The sequence below is a fragment of the Marmota flaviventris genome, chromosome 16 (assembly GCF_047511675.1).
Source record: "Marmota flaviventris isolate mMarFla1 chromosome 16, mMarFla1.hap1, whole genome shotgun sequence".
Classification (NCBI taxonomy): Eukaryota; Metazoa; Chordata; class Mammalia; order Rodentia; family Sciuridae; genus Marmota; species Marmota flaviventris.
This window is the reverse complement of record NC_092513.1, coordinates 10,891,327-10,916,412: the sequence shown is the minus strand read 5'-3', so window position 1 is coordinate 10,916,412 and position 25,086 is coordinate 10,891,327. Positions and strand designations below refer to the sequence as shown.

Here is a 25,086-nt window from a genome sequence, read left to right as displayed (position 1 = left end):
AAGGAGAATGGAGAATTAAAAAGGAATAGGGGCTAGGCACGGTGGCACACGCCTGTAATTCCAGCAGCCTGGGAGGTGGAGGCAGGAGGGTCTTAAGTTCAAAGCCAGTCTCAGCAATTTAGCAAGGCACTAAGCAACTCAGTGAGACCCTGTCTCTAATAAAATACAAAATAGGACTTGGGATGTGGCTCAGTGGTGGAGTGCCCCTGAGTTCAATTCCTGGTACCCAAAAAAGAAAAAGAATAGAAAGTTATTGAAAGGCTAAACTCTCCTTGCACATTGATGTGGATGATTTTTTACAATAAATTATTGAACTTGTTCACAAACTATGCAGATTTTTCATTTAAATTAGGTTAATTTTTCAAGTATATGTTTTAGGTGAAGTAATAACTACAGTGATAATAGTCATTTTCCTGAATTTTTAAAATTTTCAATTGGCAACAAAAATTTAGAGAATACCTTAGGACCATAAGCAATTAATATTTTTCCAGCATTTCTGAATCATTTTGTTTAGATTAGCCATCTAAATTAAATTTATTGTGAGTCATCAATATGAACAACATGTCTAATTTTAAATTTTCAAATAAGTTCTTTAGTAAAAGTAAAAGGAAACAGTTGAAATAAATGCTGTCAATATATATTTTTAAAAATTTATTTATTTACTTTAATTAGGTATGTATGACAGCAGAATGCATTTTGATTCATTGTACACAATTGCAGCACAACTTTACATTTCTATTAGCATCACACCATATGTGCAGTCATACATGTACCTAGGGTAATGATGTCCATCTCATTCCACCATCATCCCCCACCCCCATGCACTCTCCCAACCCTCCCTTCCATTTGCCCAATCAAAATTCCTCCATTTGTCCCATGCCTCCCTGCTCCCTATTATGGATCAACATCCACTTATCAGAGAGAACATTCAGACTTTTTTTTTTTTAATATAGTATCTCCCAACTACTGTCACTTAACATAAATCCATGAAAATTATCAATATTTTACTTTGTAAAAAACTCAAGTCTTCAACCAGCATGTATATTTTATACCTAGCAAACATCTCACATCAGAACAGTCACACCTCAAGTGCTGACTAGCCACATGTTATTGGTGACTACCATGTCCACCAGTGATCATTTAGACAACTCTTTTATGGCTAATAAGAAAGTATGATTGTTACTGAGACCAAAGGGAAAAAAGTACATATAGTTCCAGTGCCATTCCTTCCATGAGACTTTTTCTGAGCATCCTGGACAGAAATAACCACTTTCTTATACATGTCATCCTAGTATATTTTATATTGCCATATAAATTAAAGTATTATTTTTTAAGATTACTAGTTATTTATTTATTTATTTATTTATTTATTTATTTATACCAGGGATTCAACTCAGGGGTACTTAACCTCAGACTTTTTTTTTTTTAATTTTATATTTTGAGTCAGGGTTATTTAAGGTCTTGCTATGCTGCTGAGGCTGTCTTTGAACTTGGGATCCTCCTTCCTCAGCCTCTTGAGATGCTGTTATTATAGGCATGCATTACCACACCTGGGTTAAAATATATTTTTTAGCACATAAAATATTCAACTTAATGTCAGGAGCCTTCTGTATATCTGTAAAAACAGTGCCTTGTTTGTATTTTATTTATTTATTTATTCATTTACTATAAGATCATATTTTCTTGTTTTCAAATAATTATCACAGTTCTAAAGTTTATTCCTATTATTTGATTACTGTTTAACCAATTGAACTGTAAAGGTCACTAGGAGATGTATTACATCTGATTTTGCATGCAACATTATGTCATTATTTTTAGTGATTATTATAAATGGTTTAATACAGTTCATTTAAATGGAAGTATAATTCATGAACATCCAACACAATATGTTTCACATGGCTAGATTTAAGCTAGACTTAAATCTTTTCTTCTGTCTCCACTCAGAAATGTGGTCCATAACATAAAAAAAAAGATTACTGATAAAACTCTTAACATGTATAATCTTGTGCTTACATAGGCAGAAAATATTCTTCTTAATACAGGGATTATCTCCATAGTCCCTGAAAAGCAGTTAATACTTGTTCTTTATAAAAGTTAAATTTTATTTTTGTATGTGCTCAAGTAGTTAGAAATTAATATTCTCCAAAGTCATTGACATGTTTAATTATCTAACCTTCCAAAACAGTTCACATTTGTTCTTAGCTTCCAGTAAGGTGGGGAATAAGGAAAATGTTGAAAGTATTAACATTTTGGGGCATCCTGCACAATGGCTGATGCCCCCATGGCTGATCTTGGGCTTCTCTCCAGCTACAGTCTTGAGTGGCAGTGGGCAAGTTTATTAGTATAGCACAAGACGTGAATAATCGATGAACACATATGATGACAAGAGTCACTGTAACAATATTAAAGGACAGAGAATTTTGGAATTTCTGCCTATTTGGATGTGGATCTACATTTGAAGAGCGTCCCTGGTCACAGGACTCTTACCCTCTCTGTGCCCTCCCTCGGGCTTAGGCTCAGCCACTCTTTCACCCTTTTGCTACCACATTCACCCACAGTTTTGCTGTCTGGTGGTGCAGCAGGGTTCTTGTTCTCACCTGCCTCCCCTCTCCACTCAGCTCTGCTCCTGCTTACATCCCCTCTCGCTTCCCTACTTCACTCTGGTTTCTCACTAGAAATTCTCACAGAGTCTTACTTTCTTTCGATTGTAATTACATTTATTCTGAGGGGACCATGTGAAAAGTTTCAGAAACTAAAGTGGCATATAAATCTCAAACAATAATTTTGCTCATGCATTGGTGTTAACACTTACTGACCTGTTTTTCTTTGAGTGACAATTTCCATTTGTGCTCTGGTTGTGGTCATTGGGGGCTTTGTCTGTCAGTTATCATCTATGAAATTACTAACACTTTCTATAGTGTTATAGGAATTACAGACCAACATGACTACAGACAGGTTGTTTCCTGTGTCTAAGAAAACAAGCAAGTGGGAAAATACCCCAGGGAATTGTAGCAAGGACAAATGGCATGTCCTGCATGCCTACCTTCCTTTCCCACCTCACCAGCTTTTCTGTCTCCCACTGGCCTTTAGTACACATGCCAACCCACAGGATTGTTACATCTCCTACTTTGCCTATTATCTAAGCTTGTTCTTTGTTTTTCCTTCAATGAAAACACAGTATTTCCACCTGCCATTTTCCTGGACGTTTAAATTAATGCTCTTGACAGGCCAGATGATGAGAATGAGAACTGTCGTGTTGCACACTTGGAAAGTACCTGGAACTCTGCTTCCTCTGCTAATATTATTTCAAAGTCTTCTTCTCTCCCTCATCCACCCCATGAAAATTGAAGTCAGCCAGGACAGATAGCTAAGATCAGTTAGTCTTAGTTACTTGCCCCATCTGACACGTGCAAAGCTCTGCTTTTACCGGAGGCCTGCTTGACACCAAGGCCAAAGCTCCTTGTGCTCCAGGATTCTGGCACAGACCTTGAAAACCACAGGGCCCTGGAGTGGTAAAAATGCTAATTCTCAGTAGACAAAAAGGGCCAATGCACACAGTAGGAATGTAGGTGAGAGCCAGACATCTTTTGGGAACAGTAAGATAATCAAGCAGTAGCTTTTGAACTGTATATCTACCCTTTTGTGAAGCCGGCTGAGAGGCTTCAAATGTGGTAAATAGAGCCCAGAAGAGAACAAACACACATGTGTCATAAGAGGCGGGCCATAAAAGCTCGGAAATGCTTTTCAATTGCTGAATTGTATGCTGCTGTCTACAAAGTGCAAAATTTATGAACAGTAGTCCAAGGTCAAATGAGAAAGGAAAGGAAAGTGGTACCTGAAAAAATAGTAGTTGTTTACAAGTATTTCCAAAGAACTCCAATAAAAACTTCATCAGTCACATTGCTGTTGATGGAAAAGCAAGTAGCAAATAAACACTTAGGAAAATACGTGATTTTAGTTGATGTGAATGAGTTCATTTTACTGAAAATTTAGAAAGTACTTAGCTTTTTCACTTGTGCATGTAGACTGTGCTAGAGGATGAGGTGGGGGCTAAAGTGTGCTTCCTACCTGGTTACGGTATATAGCTTTACTGGATTGCATGCATGTCTTTCTTGGTTTTATATTTTTATTTTCAAATGCATTTTTAATGCTAAAGTGTAAATTTTATAAATTACTTTAAGCACAAATGTTCCAAGCCCCCTTTTTATTAGTTTTTATATTTAGAACTTTTGGGAATTGAACCCAGAGCCTTGCACATGCGAGAGGCAAGTTCTATGCCATTGAGCCACACCCCCAGATCTTCAAGCCCCCTTTTAAAAATGTGCTCCAAATAATTATCTACTTAGTATAAATTTTGGGCTTTCTAGACCTTGCAAATAATACTTAGACTGATACAACAAAAATTGTTATAAAATATTTTATTTTTAGATAATTAAATATAATTCAATACTTTTTTTAAGTAATTTTTGAATTCAAAAGTTCAAGAACATGTTTTTCTACCTAATTCTAAGTTAATTCAAAGAGGCATGAAACCTAACATATTCTTAGTTCAGGAAGCATTTAATCAACTGTAGCCAGAGAATGCTTCACATGATTATTTTATGCCCATGAAAAATATGGTCCATATTCAGTTTATTTAAGGTAAAAGAAAAAATCTAGTGGAGTTACTTTCTTTGCTTTCCAGCACAACCACATGCTTCATGATTTAATATAATATGAATTTTTACACAAGAACAAAACTGTTCAACATTGAAGGGACAATTTATTTCCTAAACCTGTATTTGGCTGATGCTGAAAATCTACAACCTCTATTCTGTCTCTAGGTATAATGCACAAAGTAAGTCCAACTTCAGAATTTCATACATGAAAGTGGAATTCAATTTATTATAGGGAAGCTTTTAATCTTTGTATATGGCCTGACATGCTGGATTTTATTTAATACCTGAATTTCATAGACAAGGACTAGGCATGTCTTCAAAGAACCTGACCAAATACTATAATCCATTTCCTCCTGAAATTACAGTTGTTAAATTAGACACAAAACATTTATGAATGTCACTGTGCCTTTCCAGCAATTAACAAGTTCAAAAAAAAATCCCTTCATGCTGCATGGCTTTGAAATTATTGTATTTATCCTGAGCTGGCCCTTCAATTTGTTCTATCAAACACTTTAGAGGCCGGAGCAAGACATCAATCCTGAACAGGTGTGCAAAAGGGCTTCTTGATGTCTGAAAGTGTTCTATTTTAAAGCCATTTTAGCAATTTTAGCACATCAGCCACTGTGAATTCCCAGGTAAGTAAGAGGCCAATTCATTTCCCCGTGAAGGCAAGCAATCTGAGTCACCATCACGGGCCGATGTCACCTTGATGAGGGACAGTCGTGCAGTTGGCTGAAATTCTCACTTTGCTGTCTCCTTGCAGTGCTGATTCTTCTTATTGTAACCATGAGAAGGCGGAAAAAAGAGCCCCTGATTTTTGACGAAGAGAGAGATATTAGAGAAAACATCGTCAGGTACGATGACGAGGGTGGAGGAGAGGAAGACACAGAGGCTTTTGACATGGCTGCACTGAGGAACCTCAACGTCATCCGTGACACCAAGACCCGTAGGGATGTAACTCCAGAAATTCAGTTCTTGAGTCGACCGACTTTTAAGAGCATTCCAGATAACGTTATTTTTCGGGAATTTATTTGGGAGAGACTGAAAGAAGCTGATGTTGACCCGGGGGCTCCCCCCTATGATTCTCTGCAGACATATGCCTTTGAAGGGAATGGCTCAGTCGCTGAGTCACTCAGCTCTTTGGATTCCATCAGCTCAAACTCTGATCAGAATTATGACTACCTAAGTGACTGGGGACCTCGCTTTAAACGCCTCGCGGACATGTATGGAACTGGCCAAGAGAGTTTGTACTCATAGCCTTGGAACCTTTACTTGAAATGTACTGAAGAAAAAGAGCAAAACCACTACATACAGAAAGCAAGAACTCCACTAGCTGGAGAAAAATGGTTGTAAATATTTCTCCATTTTTAACTGCTTAGGTTTCCGCCTTGGTGAAGCATATCTTCCTTAGACTTATCCAAGGGACTGCACTGACCACAGACTCTGAGCATTTGAAGGTTTTCTTTTTTTTTTTTTTTTTTTTTTGATAAAAAGAAATGCTCAGTGGTTTGTGAAATAGATAGCAACTCTCATATACCTGCAGAGGCACCTAACCTCTATGAGTAAGTGGTGGCCCGTGTTGTCAGTGAACCAGCAATGTCCTGCGTGTACCTTCATGGTACTGCCAGTGAGAGGAGTAGAACATGATGTGCCATTGAGAAATCCTGGAACTCCTTGTGTATCAAAACCTGGGACAAATTTAATTCACAGCGATGCTTTCTAGCTTGCTATAAGATAGAATTCAAGAGAATTTTATTGCTGTTGGTAGCAAAAAAATATTTTATTTAGCAATATACAAATTCTCAGAATATCCTTATCAAATGAAAACCCTCAAATAATAGCCACTAAAATTTGATATAAGGCAACATAAACCATGGTTGAGTCAATAAATTGTGAAGTGTTTCAGATAAGAATAAGGTAGATAATTCTTCAAGTTTGCAATAGTTTCGAGATGCTTATGTAGGTATGATTTTAAAAAAAGTTGCTGTCTATTCGTTGATTTTTATTATCTCTTCTGATTTGTACAGGAGAATACCTTTTGTTTTTTTATTTGATACATGGTGTTATGTTTATTTTGGAGCACCAATCTCCACTAAATTCAGGTTCATCTTTAATGCCTCGTAGTATTAAACTCATCAGAACATACTGGTTTTTCTCCAGTCTGAGCTACAAGAGATGAAGCATAGAAATGGAGAATTAATAGTATAGCAATTGAGCCCTGTTCCAGTTCACATCTCAAAGAGGAGCACAGCAAAAGGACATACAAATTTTTCTTCTGAGCCATTAGAATGTACAAAACAAAACACATATTGTATTTTAGACTTCAGAGAGAATGAAGATTTTCTTTGATGCAAGATTTATTTTCCAAGGTCATGAGTTCTATATGCTCCAAAGACTTTCAAGAATCAGTTTCTCAACCTGTGTTGCTGTAACATTTTGAGTAAAAGACTGAATTTTTAAATATATTTTAAACAATATAGTGTTATCAATTTCAAGTCCATCTTTAAATTATGATGCAAATGTGTCCCTTAAGAACTAAATGATATATCATTTCTCTGGTGGTTTAGATGTGCCAAAGTGAAGAGGGCAATTGCAAGTAACCACATGTGTTTAAGTTTGAGATAAATGTCTCAAAATAAGAAGAATTTTTTAACCAAAATAATATTTCTACTTATTTTTCCTAGATTAATACTAGTTTAATGTGCATATAACCAAGTGAGAATGGATTTATTTTTTTCTTACATTCTCATTTGAAAAATAATCCATTGTCCACTTCCTAACAAATCTACAGGGAGTGAACACTGTGTAGGAAATTGTGTTCTAAAAGTGCTTCTTTCTGAAAAGCAGACACTGGAACCCTGAATATTACTATGTTGATTACATGAAAAGAAACTATCTAGGATTCTGTAAACTTGCAGTCCACATTTAGAAATGACGTATGTGAAAGTGGCCTTCAGCTTCATAAAAATAAATTATTCAATAAATTTGATTATATGTAAACAGTCCTTTAATTTGAGTAAAGGTTTTTAGATACTGTTTATTCACTAGATAGATAAGCTTCTTGCTGTATTAATATGCATATATATAAAACAGATCCATAACAGAGTTAAAGACACTGCTAATAACCTTTATTTACATGTGTGAAGTTTTCAAATAAAAAAATGGTACATTTATCCAATCCAATAAAATCAGAGTGTGGTTCAGGAATTATACATATGTTAAATCAGCAAAGTGCTGAGAAAAGAGTTTTGTAACAATCCCCTTGTTGTTTGCAAGAAGAAAAAATAGTTTATTGTACATTTGGATTATGATGTCAAAACTGCTGCTTGTTCCACTTATCACTAAATGAAGGTTTGTATGTATATATTTTAGAAGAGGAATATAACATCATGCACATTGCCTTCTCTCCTTTTAAAATATACATATTTTACCTTATTTATTTATTTTTTTTGCATTTACCAGTTACAGATTGGGAAAAGTTCAAATGGAAATGATGGTTGAAAACTATTACACATATGCAAGTATTATATATATATATATATATATATATATATATATATATATATATATATATATTATCAATACAGTATTGAAGTTAGTTTAATATTATTTTTAGGAATTGCTCTTGAGGTAGCTGAAAGAAAAGTCCTTCATATAGGTAAATTTATATGAAGAACTCTAAGGTTAATTGGAATGGTGTGGTGCATTTGCTTAGCTTTCTTTTTTCTTCTGAAATATAATACTACATATGATTATCTAACCTAATATTTGAAAGACAAGCTTTGTGTTAAAAACAAAGACTGGATCACTTGATTGATGACATCAATCATAAAAGTAATTAAGAGATTTTCCAATAATCTTTTCAGTAAACATCCATTATTTAGTCATTTAAATTCAACATTGTACTGGAAATAGTGAGAATCAACTCCCAAGACAGAATTATGTGCATCTCTCTCCAAGTCCACTTCCAGTGGTACTATTTTGGTAGGCTGATGTCAGCCATGGTGGGAATGTTTAGACAACTGAGGCAGGGAGCAAGCCATTTCTCTTTTTCTGGATCTCCAATTGTTAAATATTTACCAAGCTACTTATTAAATTATTTCATATGAAGAAACATCATGAATATAGATACAGTGTGAATGAACAGAACATGAAATCATGACATGAAAAGAATTTATGCCACAGCCTATGACTAAATATAGATGCAAGAAATGATTTCCTCATATCAAAACCTTGGGAAGCAGTGGCTTAATAACATCAAATTCAGACAATAGTGCAGGGAGTAAAAATAATAATAATAATAATAATAATAATGTTTTCCAATTAGCCATACCATGGCACCAAAAAAAAGAAGAAGAAATTCATAGTGTGTAATGTAATATGTAATGTGCATTTTGAACAATTTAACTTCCTTAAAAATTAATCACATTATATTTTTTACTGTCCATTTCAAGAAAATACACCAAGGTGCCTATTCTAAATTATTTTTTTGCATAATTTTAAAGTATGGAAATTAAATCTTATTAAAAAGCAGAGTTGCACAGGTCAAGCCTAAATTATGATACTGATTCACAGTTCATTTTCTCCTTTAAAGCACTATTCCAAGATCAGTTAACCCTAACTATAGACCAAAATCAGGGAGGGAACGTTAAGGAATAAAAATAGGCTTGTGGAGGCAGTGAGCAGATCATTATATCAGCAATTGCCAGATGGACCTGGAAATCTTTCTTCTTTGCCATGAAGCGGCTGCAATGAAGTTGAGGTCAGATGAATATAAATTACAGGAAGAAATGACATTCAAGTGATGACCCCTGTCTTCTCACTTTGCCCTCTGAAAATGTTTTAAATTATTTTAAGTTCATGCACAATTACATTTACTATATGGGACATGAGCAGGCCAAGGTAATTATTCTCATGGAAAAAGGATACTTATACAAGAGATGAGCAGTATTTGTGACATGACCTATAAGCTCCCAGAAATGCAAATGTTGATGGGATATTAGCATTTATATTCAAATACAAAATATAAAGGACATTAAAAGGAGCTAAATTAAATAATTTTCAAGAGGCCAAACAATTTCAAAATTAAAAAAAAAAATTATTATTTATAAATATTAACCTTCAAATTTTCAATGTTAAGTTCATATCTATTGACTTACAAACTGTTTTAATTACCCTAATTGTTTTTTAACACAACTTGAAGGTTTATTTACAATCAATCTAATTTAATTAAAGTTGATTAAAGCCTCCACTGACTTTTAATTATTTCTAGTCAGAGATGGCTGGAAACAGGTTGAATTTTTATGATAATTAATATATGAGCCAATTTATTTTATTAGTCTGTGTTTATTTGATCTTACATATACTGCCAGTTTTTTTTAAGTTATTAGCACTACATATTGTCTATATATGTGATGATGTATACAAAATTAGCAAAGAAAGCTAATACAAAAATGTTAGCCAACTTGATATAATAAAGGGTAAGAAAGGATTAATAGCATTTGAATTTGAATATAATTGATTTTTTTTCACATAAGTGGCCTAAGCTCTTGAGAAAAATGTGAGGGATCTAAGGCTGAGGTTTGGCAAGCATAGTAAAGCCAAATCAGGGAAGGGTTTTTAAGGCAAAGGACAGGACTCAATGTGGGTGACATTCTAATGATTTTTCATAGTTATGCTATCTTCTATGCTCAGAATTTATGTTAAATAAAGCAGTGCCACTGTGTGTGTGTGTGTGTGTGTGTGTGTGTGTGTGTGTGTGCTTGTGAGAGAGAGACAGATAGACATTGAGAGACATTGAGAAGTACAAGTGACTCTAAACAAATGAGTCTAACATCACCCGCCTAATGCTGTTATGTTATTGTCATTTGACAAATGACTGTTAAGCAATAAGACAAGAAAATCTATACTGACAAAAAAACTAATTTTTTAAACAATCTAATTTGATTTATAGTAAAAGAAAGATTTTTGCGGCTAGGGGAAGAACATTTAGCTAAACCATCTGTATAATTGCCACATTTTATTTCTTTTGTATAGCTGTGACTTCACTGTTAACACAGAATGTGGAATGTAAATTATTTATTGTGAAATGTCACTGGCCTTCAGCTTCTGGGGTATCAGTGTGGCATGTAAGGAATTACCCCTGGTATGTGGTTGTAACATCAGTCAGAGGTTCAATTGGAGCTTGATTTTACTGAGTCCTAGATTCCATTCTAACGCTCTACATTTTATGTTCATGATTGCAATTGAGTTAATGATAATCTTGTGTACTTTAGATGCTTTGAGATGATTAACAAAACATACTGTATAATCTGTGAATTACTGAAAAAAATGTAAAGTTTTAATATGGGGAATTATGGAAATTATGTGAAAAGGTTGATTATATTTATTGTTATATGCTGAACACAGATAATTTCTGTTTGTTGGAATGTGCACTAAAGGAAAAATACATGAAATAAGAACCCTAAATTGCAAAAATATTTTTAAAAAGAAAGTAATAATTAAGTCGTAAGTAATTTTAATAGTCTCGAAAAGCTGTTACAAGTCTTTAAGATTAGTGACTAAATCAAACTAATTCAATGATTTATAAGAATTAGGATGTCAGTAGAGACAAGCAGTGATAAAGAGAAATCTTTCCCAGGCATGGTGACCACTAATGGGAGGGAAAGGGATTCAGAGGAGCCCAGCCTTGTGGCAGAACACTAACACATCCACATAGAGAAGATCTTCAAAAGGCAATCATGCACAGAATGTAGGAGCCTTCCAGACGTCTGAGGTAGATAAAGTGAGATTCTAGAGTGCTCATCATTTTTCCCAGTTATAGTGGTATATGTATAATTAATTTAGACACTTCTAAGTACTAAATTACAGTAGTATTGACTTCACATAAAAAAAAAAACACACTAAATTCAACAATCTCTTGTTTTGACCACTCAGAGAATCACTTTCAATATCTTGCAAGATCTAATACATCTTAGCCTTTTATAATGAAGAAACTCTGGGAAACAAAATAATAATATTTACTAGAGATTACTGTTTGTCAGTGATATTCTGCTCACTAGTATATTATTAGCTAATAAACTCTCTTCTCAACTACTAGTTATTGGCTATTTGTTGTTCAGATGATCAGACATAAACACATTAATAACTATATCACTAATGAGAAAATTGAGAAAGACTGCATACACTCATTCAAATCCATTGATTGCTGAATTTTAATTTCATCAATTAATGTAATTATGCTAAAGGCCTATGTATATTTTTATAAGCAGCAAAATTATATGATTCACAATCCTACTGCTTCATGCTGTATTTTTGTGAGTATAAACATAGTTTTTATATGTCAAGATGAGGAATATACTATAGGTGGTATATTACCAGTATTTTAAAAGTTATCAAGATTTTTAAAAAACATATATAAGAACCCTAAATTATATAAATTATAATTATATATATATATATATATATATATATATATATATATATGTGTGTGTGTGTCTTCAACTGTGTATGTAAACACACATATGTCTATATCTGAGTGTGTACACATACACATCTATACAAACACATATGTGTGTGTATATATATGTGTGTGTGTATCTATATACACACACGGAGAGAGAGAGAAAGAGAGCACATGCATATATAGATGCAAATAATTTGAGGCTAAATGTTTAGTTGTAAATTAAATTATTTTTAACATTTTAACTTTATTTATTTATTTATTTATTTGTTTAGTTTTCAAGGTAATTATGGCTTTCATATCCAATCACTACAATGAGATTACCCGGATTCATTGGGAAAAATATGGCATATTAGCAAAGCTTCTCTTAACTCAGACTTCAGAATTTCTTTTTCAGTATGTAAAGAAATCTACAATTCATATAGGTAAAACATACAGGATAGCTTTCAGTGAAATTATTATTGCATATTTATGAGAATGCACAGTAATTATATTAAAAAAGAATTTAACCCATATTTTTAATGATTCTGCTTGCTTAAGAGGCTCTTAAATAAATTGACACAAAAGAGCCTCAAAATGCTAATTTAATGACTACTGAATGGATCCTGAAAATCTAGTTCTACTTAGCATTGGAAATGAGACAGGAATTTCTAGGCTAAGTTGGAATGTATGTCAGAATATAAAGAGATCATTGTTGTTCAGGTCAAGCATTATGTTCCAATCAAATAAAAATTTGAAATTTTTGAAGCAGCCACAGGAAATAAAGTGCAGGTTCAAAACCTGTAGAGGTGTGTACACGGTGAACATCAACCAGGATGTGTGTTTTATTGAATTTTTTTAATTGAGAAAAACATTGTCTTAGTTCAAGATTTTATAGAAGAAAATAATTTCCCAAGTTTCTGATAACTCCAGACATGGGGAGAGCAGTGTTGACCTCTGCTGTAGCCATTCTCAATTCTGAGGTGATGCCTACCTGACTTCCCATTTAAACATCTTGACAACGTCAAGCAGAAAATGAGAATTATTGTAATGAAAGTTTTGTGTTTTATTCTAAGTACTTTGTTTTTATAAAAATTAATGTAATAAAATTTTCCATATACATGCAATTTGAAGTTCCAGGAATTCCTGTTGTAATATGTGATATCAATTTTCTTATGGACTTGTGAATTGCACCAATTAGTCACTGTATCTGCAAAAGTGGCACCGTTTTTTTTTTTGTTTTGTTTTTTTTTTTTTTTTGTGGAGAAAAATTGAAACCTAGAGTAGTGGTGACTAATCCAAGGAAATTTGTGATGTAAATGGTAGAAATGAAAAAAGAAAATATATTTAGACATTTTCCTGCTATATTTCTGTTATCATAGGCCTTGAGGAAATGGTGTTCTGGTTTGGGTAGATAAGAAAGGAGATGAAACCCATTACAAAAGTATATTCATCAATTTAATGAGGATTTAGTTTCTTTATAAAGACTGTTTTCCTGTTCTTCATTTAAAAAAATCCCAATCGGGAAAATAACATTAAATTTTTTGTTTCAAAATAATAACCTGGCATTTTATCCATATGTTCCATTTCCTGTTGTCTATTTGAGGTGGTGCATTATCCTAAGAATGGACAATATGGCAGCAATGTGGCAGGCCAGATTTCTGAGAGTCACACATTGGGCACGTTCATAGACTTCACCTAAATTCTTGACTTAAAAGAATGTAAAAAATTAAAAGGAAGAACCAAAAATCAATTTCAGAATGTAAAAAAGGAAAAAAGAATTAAATAGAGGAACATAAAACAATAGAAAAATCTGAAGCCTATAAATGAAGCTGAGCTGTCAATAAAGAAAGCCACCGACATCAGCCACAGACACAGCCATCACATCCCATGACTGGGTCTGTGGAGGGTATAAGGTACATGGTTTGAGTCATTTAAGGTAGCTTCACCCCTAGCGCCCACAGATAATTTAAAATAAAATAGAGATGATTGATCCAACAGCAACAAACACCAAAGGTAAACCATCATGAAGGAGGCAGTCTACAGAATCACCAAGAACAAAAAACATGGTAATTATCAGAACTATAAAGCCATATATAGAATGTTCAAAGAAATAAAAAATAAATTAAAATATGAGTAATGATAAGAAGATTATCAATGATAAAACATTTTGAAAAACAACCAAACTGTATATTTAGTAAAAAATTTTTGAAGCTAAAAATCTAATAGAAAGAACATACATATATTACATTACACATAGTACAAGAAAGTCTTGGTGGGCTGAAAGACAGATTGGTTGAAATTATATATGATGCCACATAGAGAGAAAACATACATAATTTACATGAACACAGAGAACAAGGAGGAGTGTGACAGCCCCACACTGTAGCCCTGTGCAGTGCCTTGTTTGACCACCATCTCTAAAGGATGGGTTCCCTTGACTGCAGGCCTACTATGATCCTCCTTTACATCAAGCTATACCCACTGTGCCCCACACAGTTTGATTATTAAGTTTAGTGATCCATCTGACAAATATTGTTAAAAGTGCATTATTTTAATTCCAGCAAAAATAAACTATGTACATTCATCAAAACTTGTGGCATTATTAAAAGTGGACAGGATGTCCTAGCAATTTAGATTAAAGCAAGATAGCTAAAAACAGGCTCTGTGTTATATTATTTCTTGTAAGTATGTTTTGACTGATTTCATCTTTGGATATTGAAGATCAAAGTGAATCCCTGTTTTGTCTTTTCTCTTACAAAAGAGAGGTTAATTTAGATTGGGCAGAAGGAATAAAATAAAAGATGGACATTATGTAGCATAAATCATAATAGTTTTTTTTTTCTCTTCCAAGTAGTCTCTTCCCACATCCCGAGCCCCTTAATATTATTTTGTAGATATGTTCTGTAGCCAGAAAGTATAGTCAGCTTAGAATCAAGTCAATCAGCTTTCAGGTGACCTATCAGTCACTAGAGAGGACCTAAAAGCATTTGGAGGTGATCTGAGATGTCCTGTTTTATAAATTTCATAAAGGTGGATGAGCTGTGTTTGCCATCTCATAGTTTGGTAGTAGAGGGATTCTCTCATTTCTTGTTCAAAGTAAAGATTATTGTACTTCTTCTTAAGCATCAAAATAGGGTTTCTGTTGAGTGTGGGTCCTTCTAACTTTTCTTAAATGTTGTTAACATGGCCAGCATTTTATGATGGGCACACATCCTTTCCACCTAAAGACATTCCCTAATTCTAAGTAATAAACAGATAAATAGGACACAGTCTCCTAGTTTGTGGTGGCACAGTAAAGTGTGCTCCTGCCTATGAGCATGTTCAAGGGGTCAAAGAAAAAGTATGCTCATATAAGCCTGAAAACTGTATATTCTACTTTCCTTAGTCTGAAAACTTAGACACATATCTAGCCAACAAAATGAAGATAATTAGTGAAATAGTGTGCACACTTTTTAAATAATAGGATTTCTTATTCTGAAAATGCAAGATGCTTTGTTACTTTTGTTATATTTAATTAGGTCACAAAAGGCTTAAATTTCATAATCACTCCTTAACTGAAATATAAGAAACCTAATTATATGAAACATATTTCACTGTTATTACAAATATTTTCTAATATTTTCAGTATTTCATCCAAGAGGAGACTGAAACTCAAAGAGGTTTGATGTACTGGTCACTGGTCCACAAGCACTAAGTGACAGACAGGATCTTGAATCTGGCAAAGTCCATTTTTCTAAATATTATTATGAGCACTCATAATTTGAAGCCTACTGTCATGATACTATAATTTTACCTACTAATGAGCATGAATTGGACATCGTATATGTAGGCTGCATAAGGAATTAAGACTCATTGTTTTTCCCAATGTCAATATGTGGTGAGTGAAGAAAATATCCTTAAAAAGATGGTCCTTCCAGCCTTAGTGTGACCAGATGAGAAAATTTGTGAAGTGCACTTAATGTCACATTTCTTTTCTTTTTTAAAAGTCTTATTTCATTGCTAATTAACTCATACTAATTTTACAAATTTATTTGCATACTTTGAATAGTTAGTATTTTGAGCTATTCACCACAAAGTAAGGATAAATATTTGAAGTGATGAACACACAAATCACCCTGACTCAATCATTGCACAGTGTGTACATGCATAGAAACATATTGTACGACTATGGTCATGTTTATGTATGAAAACATTTGTTAACTTCTAAGTATAAGTTCACCATTATAACAGAACAAATATTTGTACTATATTTATAACATACTATATAGTTGTATATAAAAATCTGACAAGAACTTCTGATACAAAATTTGGCCAATTATAAAGCTTAAGAATGGAAGAATGAAGTGATTTGATGAGTGCTAGAATTAGAAGGTATGATTTTAAATAAACACTCAGTGTTGAACACAGTGACTTAAAAACCAATACACCTCCCAGAAAGAGTTAAGAGATAGTTTCCTTATGATAATTGTTATATCTTGAGGTTGCAATTGAACATGCAATTGAAATGTCCTGAGCTACTTCCTTCCACCACATCTTTCTACCATGATTTTCTGCATTATCTCGGGCCCCGAGCTATGGAGTCTGTCCATGGACTGAACCTCTGAAACCATGAGCCAGAATAAACTTTGCCCCCTCTAAGTTGTTCTTGCCAGATATCCTGGTCATGCAAACTGTGTTAGGCAGACATTCTTACTCCAGACCTGCTTGACATGCTTCTTTATACATGGTTCCTGTATCACCAAACCACAATAGTCCCTGTAATGACATTATTGTTAAGAAAGCTTATTCCCACAGACTTCATTCTTTAAGCTGTATTAGAATGTCCTGGAGTGGGAGACCCTGTATTTTATGGGATATTTTATGAGATTTCCTTCCTCCTGATCACCAGCAGTTTCCTTAGCTGATATGCCAGCAGGTGCCTCTGTCCAATTTTTCTAACATGGAGATGAACAAGTGAAATCCTTCATACATTAATACTAAATCTATCCAGGGATACAACCTGTCACAGCACTCCATAAGGAAAATCATTTATTTATCAGAAATTCTGAAATACTTGAAGTTGTCTTCTGCAATTTGACTCCCCAAATAAGTATGAATAGTATGAATTATAAAATATTAAGTGAAAAGATCCCTGTCTACCCCATTATAAATGAATGAAAAACTAAAAGAATGGATTCATAAAAATACTACCTTTTATTAGTATGCCAGTGTGCCATCCCGTAAATACTAAGGGGACAGTGAAGCTGAGAAGACATAAAGGGATATTAAAAAATGTGTGCTGTGTTTGGTGATGAACAAATTATTTACATACATTCAAGATTTCTTTCCACAAGCAATTTTTTGGCAGGGGATACTAGCCACTGAGCTACATCCTCAGACCTTTTAGATTTGGGGAAAAAGTCTGAGTTGCCCAGACTGGCTGGAACTTGCAATCCTCCTGTCTCAATCTCCCAAGTAGCTGGGGTTATAGGTTTGCATCATTGGTTCTCAAAAGATATTTATTAATTACAAAGAAAAAAATATCTTTACAGTGGAGAAATCTCAAAGTCACTATCTTGATCAATTAATGAGCCAGTCTCTAAGATCAGAGAAATCTATTGCCAAATGGCCCCTGATAAGATGGACTAAGAAACATACCACATCACATTTGTGCTATGCCTGACAAGTTAGGGTGGCCTGTTTATCATCAGGGGGATACATAGGATAAACCCAAATTGAGGAATGTTACACAGAACAATGAGCCTGCATTTGAAAAAAAAATAAAAATGTCAAGATGAAGAAATAGAAGGAAAAGCTAAGAAATGTTCCAGATACAAAGAAACTAAAATGAGAAATAAATCCAGTGAACCTATTGTGCATATAGAAGGCAGTTCTAAAAAAAATGTTTTTATGAAATTTCAACCTGAAGGCCAACATAGTTTTTGCTGAGAAGAAATCCCTTTTTCTTGTATTTAATGATTCACTAATGGAATCTTTAATTACAGTGGAAATAGAATATTAGAGTCAGTATTATCTTAGTTCCCAAGATAAATCAAAATAGGTAATTAAATAAAACCCAGTAAAAGACTTGCACATGGCAGAGAGATGCATACAATGCAGACTTGGAAGCAGTTTCTATGGTGATTTCCAAAGAGCTGTTAATCACTATATCTTTTTTTCCATAAGACAGTGGACTTTTTGTTATAAAATTCTAAGACTTTATTTTTTAGGTATAGACAAATTCACTGATGAAATATGAATTGACAATAATCAATTTTCTTATAAGCCAAGTAGTTTTCAAAATAAAGCTTAGTAAAGAACATAATAAATATTAGTACTTTTTTTCTTTGATGTGAGTGACAGAATATTTAATTGATTTGGTAATACATTCACTTAGTAAAAATTCATATATTGCTTTAAAATGAAAAATTTTCTTTAGATACTATTAACTGTGGCGCTATGGCTGCTATATCAGTCATCATAAAGTATTCTTAAGTGGTCTATTTATTTTTCATGTACTCATTAAGAAAACAATATGAGCCTTAATGGTTTAAGTCATTGATAAGTAAGCATTTAGTTATTTGCTGTCTAAACTCTTATAATAGAGTCAATTAGAGAAGAATTTTTATATTAAAACATTTTAAAGAAATTTAAATCATTATATATAAGCAAAAGTTCAAAATGATCAAGTGGGCTTTTAACAATAAAATGAGAGAGGGGCTTATTTTATCTGTTTCAAAGACTGGCAAAAGATAAGATGTAATTACAATTTTGTATGTAATTAATGCTGTTAATATCTTTACATATCATTCACTGGAAAAGCTTACATTATCTCTTAACACTTATTTAAATGATCAATGCATATAATGTACTCAGTGGCTTTATCTTCCTGTCATTCTGCCTTATAGAAAAGATTTAAGATATTCAATGAGCAAATTATCCTCACTTCCTGACAGCATCTAATTCAAATCAAAACCCTGCTCTCTTGAATCTTTCCCCAAGTCACTAACACAAGTTCCAATAATATCAGTCTTTCTAATACCATTTTACTAAGACAGCAGAAGCATTCTGCTTTGTGTGTCCTCCTTTGCTGGAATAAGCAAGTAACCCCAGCCTTGTTGAAATACAGGTATATTATTGTGCCTTCTGACTAAATATGTTGACAGTATTTGTATTGCATAGGATGATGTACAGATGAGGAAGCTTCTGGAAGAGAATATAGGGCCAAGGAAGGGTAATTCAAAGATGAGAGAGAATTTTAGTTCCAGTTAATTATTTTAAAAAAATCAGTTATGAACACTGAATTTGGCTAATTCGAGGATGATAATGCAGTCTTCTATATTTTTTTTTCTTATTTTTATTTTGTTTATCAGAGAAAGAGATCCAAAGACAACATTTTCTGATAACCTGCTATACTACTACTGATCCTCAAAAGCCCCTTTAAAAACAGAGCATCTTATTCTGAATGTATCCTTTTAACTGATTTGACCCTAAGGATTTTTGTGAGGTATCCAGACAGCCTCATTAGTAAAGCTTATATTGATACTCATCATTATTCGACTGTTCCAGGCTTAATAGTACATTTTAAGTTCTGGTATATTTATGCAATGCCTTTTATGCTTAAATGCTTGTTTTTATATATTTGAATATTTGCAAACCCTCTATGTTCAGAGATTCTATGAAAATTTGAAAACAACAGGTCTATTAAATTAAAATTCTTTCTCAAATGTACAGAAGTCAATATGTGAGACTTCTAAGAAAAATATGGCCTCTCAGGAATTTCAGTGACTGACATTCTAAATATCCATAATTTCTCGAGAGAAGTAAAGCACTTCGTGACAACTATGTTAATAAAGTAAGTTTTGGAGGAGAGTGATACTCTAAAGTCATCAGAGCCCACCTGTTGCATAGGCAGAGCATTGAGACAAAGGACAGGAAACTGCCTACAAGCTTCAAAAGAGGAGCCCAGATCCACCCAGGAGAAATACATTTCTACTAAAATAACAGGGCATTTCACTGCACTGATCCTCGACTCTCTTTGGAGATGCGTTTGACGGGAAATATTCTTGATGGAGTCCTTTTCACTTTAAAAAATGCTGTACACAGCTTTCCCCTTCCTTCTCAAAGAATTTTGTCTTGATTTACAGACAATACCCACAGAGAAACTGAAGTTACATTGTCTGATGTTACATTACACTTTACATTCAAGGACATGGTAAGAATTTGTGAATTATATAAGAAGTAAAACTTTCTCTTTTTTAATCTTCTAAGCATAAACATAAGCTTGATGCCTGTTAAGGTTTCTCGTACATATTTCCTGCCAAGGCTAGGGATGATGATAAAGGGATTAAAAAGATATTATTTTAAACTTCTAGTACTTATACATTTATTTGTTTTTATATTGTAAACTATAGATTCATTAGATAAGTAAATTGAAATATGGAAATAAAATATTGAATAGCTTGAAACCATTTGAGAATATGTGAGGTGAGGATATTGTCTATAATAAAAAAATATTTTGTAAACTACAGAAAATACCTTTCTGAAAGACAATAATTATATTAAAATAAGAAATGATACGTGCACAAAGAAATAGAAATTAACCTAAAATATTTTTAGTATTTAGTATTAAGAATCAGTTTTATTTCTGCAGCCTGTGGATACTGAATGTCAATGAATTATTTTACATGTTCTAATAAAGTTATCCACTAAGATTTATAAAATTTCTTAACATATTAAAGATCACCAGAATTACCAATAAATGAAAAGAAGTTGGATGTCAAATATCATCTCATTTAAGTGCATGAGTGAATGTAGCTACCAGCATATCACACCTGTGTGCATACGTATGACTGCATTTTGCCATGACACTGAAGGTGAATGGCAAGAGTCAGTCAGTCCTGACTCATGTAGGTTGTGCTGTATTTGTTAAGACACTGAAGAAGTACAGAACATCCATGGGAAATTCACTTCTCATTTCTATCTCACTGACAAAATATAGCCATGGATACTTGTGGATGGGTTTTCTCCAGAATGTAATCAAACTTAAATAGCAAGTAATGAAATATTTTGCAAATGAGGGATTTTTACCTTTTTGAAGTTTGTAGGTAATTTATTTTCTTGTAGTTCAGGAAAAAATAAACACCCTTTTGTACTGAAACTGGTCACTGAGGATCAATGTCTTTATGTACACAGTGCTTTTTTGAAAGATCCCTAAAGAGAACACCATTTTTAGTCCTAGAAAAGATCTTAAATCTAGTGGAATATATGAAATTTACTTGATTTTATTAAGTATTTTTGATAACTATACAGATAAAGCTTTGCATTATGTTGGAAAGACCTTACACAAACATGTTTCTCTGGGTGCTTCGTAACTTGAATATGAAATCTCCCTATTTTTATTTGTCAAGCTTTCTTTAAAACTGTATTTCTCACTTTTTAAGATCCCTGCTCTTTATAAAGTACATACTGTTTTGTGTAGTATACCAATTACTTTCATGTGGAACAACAGCATATAATGCAGGCATTCATATAACAGAGCTATATAAGACTTATTCATATATTTCTTTTGAGTATTTTGGCAGGTATCCTTAATATTGAACTTTCAATTTCAAAATGTTTTTTGTGTTTTGCAAACTTTTATACTTAAAGCTAAAGAAAAATGATTTCATTCTTTGGTTGGACATCATTTAGAAACAAAAGAAGCACATTCTGAGTAACATAGCCACTGGGTCATGATTCTACAGTATGTGCTGCAACCTCTGAGTATCTCAGAAAAGAGTTGTGTTGACAGTTGTCTGCATTCAATTGAGAACTGCTAACTTAGATTTGTTAAATTTAATGCCTGATGGAAAATGTAAAGTTAAACAAAGGAAACTAAAATATGCATGTATTCAGTAAGCAAATAAATCTAGCTCTTTTGAACTCTAAAATAAGCATAACACACAAACGTTTTTAGAAAAACAACTTAGAGGGCAATACTTAGCAGTTCCTGAGCATTTTACAAGGCTGCCTGCCCCTTTAGCAACATGGGATATAATAATCTTTGTGTGTCTAATGATATTTTTGCTTTCTGTGTTATTTGACATTTTATATGGGATTTTCTTCTTTTGACCTCAGTGATGAGCTAAGATCATCTGAAAGAAGTTGTAGTTAAACATTGTATTAGAGAAGAACTGGGTTTGATGCATCCTGTAAATCATATCCTGCAACTACACTTGCAATATTATGGTGTAATGGTATACGGAAATCCAGGAGTAGGAGAAACCATGTTAACCTGAACCTAATGAACATGGTGAAATGAACAATTCAGAAAAACCCAGACAGTTCACTCTTTAAGGAAGAACTGAGATTTTTACATTACAGCTGTATATTTCAACTCTGGATGAAGTATTTTAAATTTTATTTGTCCATGTAAATGCTTTAACTTTCTGAAAATAAGCATGGAATAACATTTGACTATCCATGTGTGGTGCAAAAGATCTATACATTGTAAATGTACAGAGAACTTTTTTTAATTTTTTTAATCAAGATTAATCTGCCAGACAATAATCACTAACTACATGTAACAGAAAAACACAGAATGATACTCTGTGTCACAGTCTACAAAAACACACCAATGTGTATATATCAATATATATATTTATATATATGATAAAGAAAAGGAGAAGCAGCAGGCATAACAGTGTGAACCTCTTATTCCGTGATTTTTGGGGGTATTGTAAGAATTCTTGTGGAAGAGTTGACATCCCTATTTCAACTTAAAAAGAATATTGATTGATTGATTGATTGATTGATGATTGATTTGTATCAGGGATTAAACCCAGAGATGCTTAATCACTGAGTCACATCCCCAGATATTTTAATTTTTTATATTGAGGTAGAGTCATACTACGTTGCTTAGGGCCTAAATAAGTTACTGAAGCTGGCCTTGAATTCATGATCCTCCTGCCTCAGTCTCCAAGGTCACTGGAATTACAAGCTTGTGTCACCACACCCAACTCAGCTTCTAAAGAATTTCTAAGTATATATTTTACTAGAATTCTTGGGAAATGTAAAATTAAGCAAATTAAGTTGAATAAATGTAATGTTAAGCAATTTCCAATAAATTGTTTTATCAAAACTCTAACTGATGAGTGCTTATGAAAAGTTCCAGCTTTAAAAACCTAATTTAGGATAAGAGAATATAGAATATTGCATTCAAAATACAAATTATCCCCCTTCCTAAACTTTATCACCAATAAATTTGTATTCTCATTATACACTTTACTGAAAGGTTAAAAAATCTGAATTTAGTTTAACATGTTAGTGGTATTCACTTACACAAGGAACTTCTTGAGAGAACAGAAAATGTCTTCTCTTAATATGCCTTCCACACAAAAAAATATGAAGACTTGCTTCTGACTTGCATCTAGCATAGACCTGAAATACAGGTTTTTGAACAATAAAGCCAAAAGAAAAAGAGGTGAAATCCTGAAAATAATTTGAATACACATTCTGAGCAATTGATAATTATCCTTTCAATTCTAAGCATTGAAGCAGTGAAACCTAAATCCAGCATAAACATCATGATGTTGAAAATTAAACAAACGAATCTCTGCAAATTATTCTTAATATCAGGCTATAGATATTTGATACCATTGTGTTATTTATTCCAAAGTTTCTAACCCATGGTATCTATGTACAAAATGAAATGAAGAATTCCATTTCTTGTAAAAGTGAAGTAGACTATATCAGAAAAAAAAAAAATTGCTGCAGATAATGATTCATGTTAGAGAATGCATCAAATGTCATTTAAATCATTCAAAAGCACTATGAGTTGAAAGCAGTCATGGTTCCACTCTTAAAAGAAAAGGAACACCATGAATAATGTGGGAAATGAAAATCATCTAGGGCCATGTGTAAACTGTGAAGTAATTAAATTTTGAAATTGTGTAATCTGATAAGTTAATGTTGAATATAATTGAACTTGCACAAACTTTGACAGTGATATAGGTAGATGTGACCAAAAATACCAAAGAAGAAAGAAATGAAATTTTAAAAATCCAACTAAAGCATTGGAAAGTAGAAATTGAGCAACAGAAGGAAAAAAAGATCAATAGATAAAAAATACAAGAATAATTGATGTAAACTGAATTATATCATAATTTCAATAAAGAGAAAAATATTTTTTTAAAAAAGATTTTTCAGCCTTGCTTTTGAAAAAGCAAGAATCAACTACATGCTTTGTATAAAAGATACATACTAAGAATAAAAACAGATATAGATCTAATTTAACAATATGGAAAAAGATCTGCAAATGTTCTGCTTTCAAAGCCTGTATAGTCATATTAATATCAAGCAGTGCGGACTTTGAAGAAATACAACTTATCAGAGGTAAAATTATGTTTTATGAAGATAAAAGCATTTGTTCATAAATAAAACTTAAAAATGCACATTGGTCAGAATTTTAGAATATATGCGATAAACCCCAAAGGTCTATATTTAGAAAAAGAGAAATTCATAACAATAGGTAGACATTTTAATAATTAAAACACCAATAAAGTCCAAAACAACATAAAAGAGATACATAAAAGATTAGACAAAACAACTGAAAAATACATATGTATTTTTTCAAGTTCACATATGATAGAGGATATTTGGTCATAAAATAAAGCCCAATGTAATGAGAACATAGAGTGTATTTTCTGACCACAATACTATTAAATTAAGGAATGAAGAGAAGATATTCAGAAAAGATCCCCATAATTACAAATACTACTAAATAAATTATGTATTAAGAAAACATAATAGACATTAGAAGTTATTTTAAAATGAATGATAATGAAACAACAGGATTTCATAATTTATAGGGTAGCTAGAACAGCACCCAGCTAGAAATTAATTGCATTAGTGTTCATCTTAACGGAATCCCTCCCTCTTGTCCCCTGTTCATGTCCCCTTCAGAAAGCTACAGATTTATATAATAGTTTGCATTCTAGAATTTTGTATAAGTGAAATTATATT

General features: G+C 32.8%; 1 protein-coding gene across 1 annotated transcript in view; it reads left to right on the top strand.

Annotated features, from left to right (window-relative positions):
• Positions 1-5,915, top strand: part of Cdh7 (cadherin 7) — a 107,220-nt gene extending 101,305 nt beyond the window's left edge. The window contains exon 11 of the mRNA XM_027935329.2: positions 5,422-5,915. Within this exon, the coding sequence (XP_027791130.1) occupies positions 5,422-5,915 (494 nt within the window). The remainder of the gene's footprint in view (positions 1-5,421) is intronic.
• Positions 5,916-25,086: the final 19,171 nt, after the last annotated feature.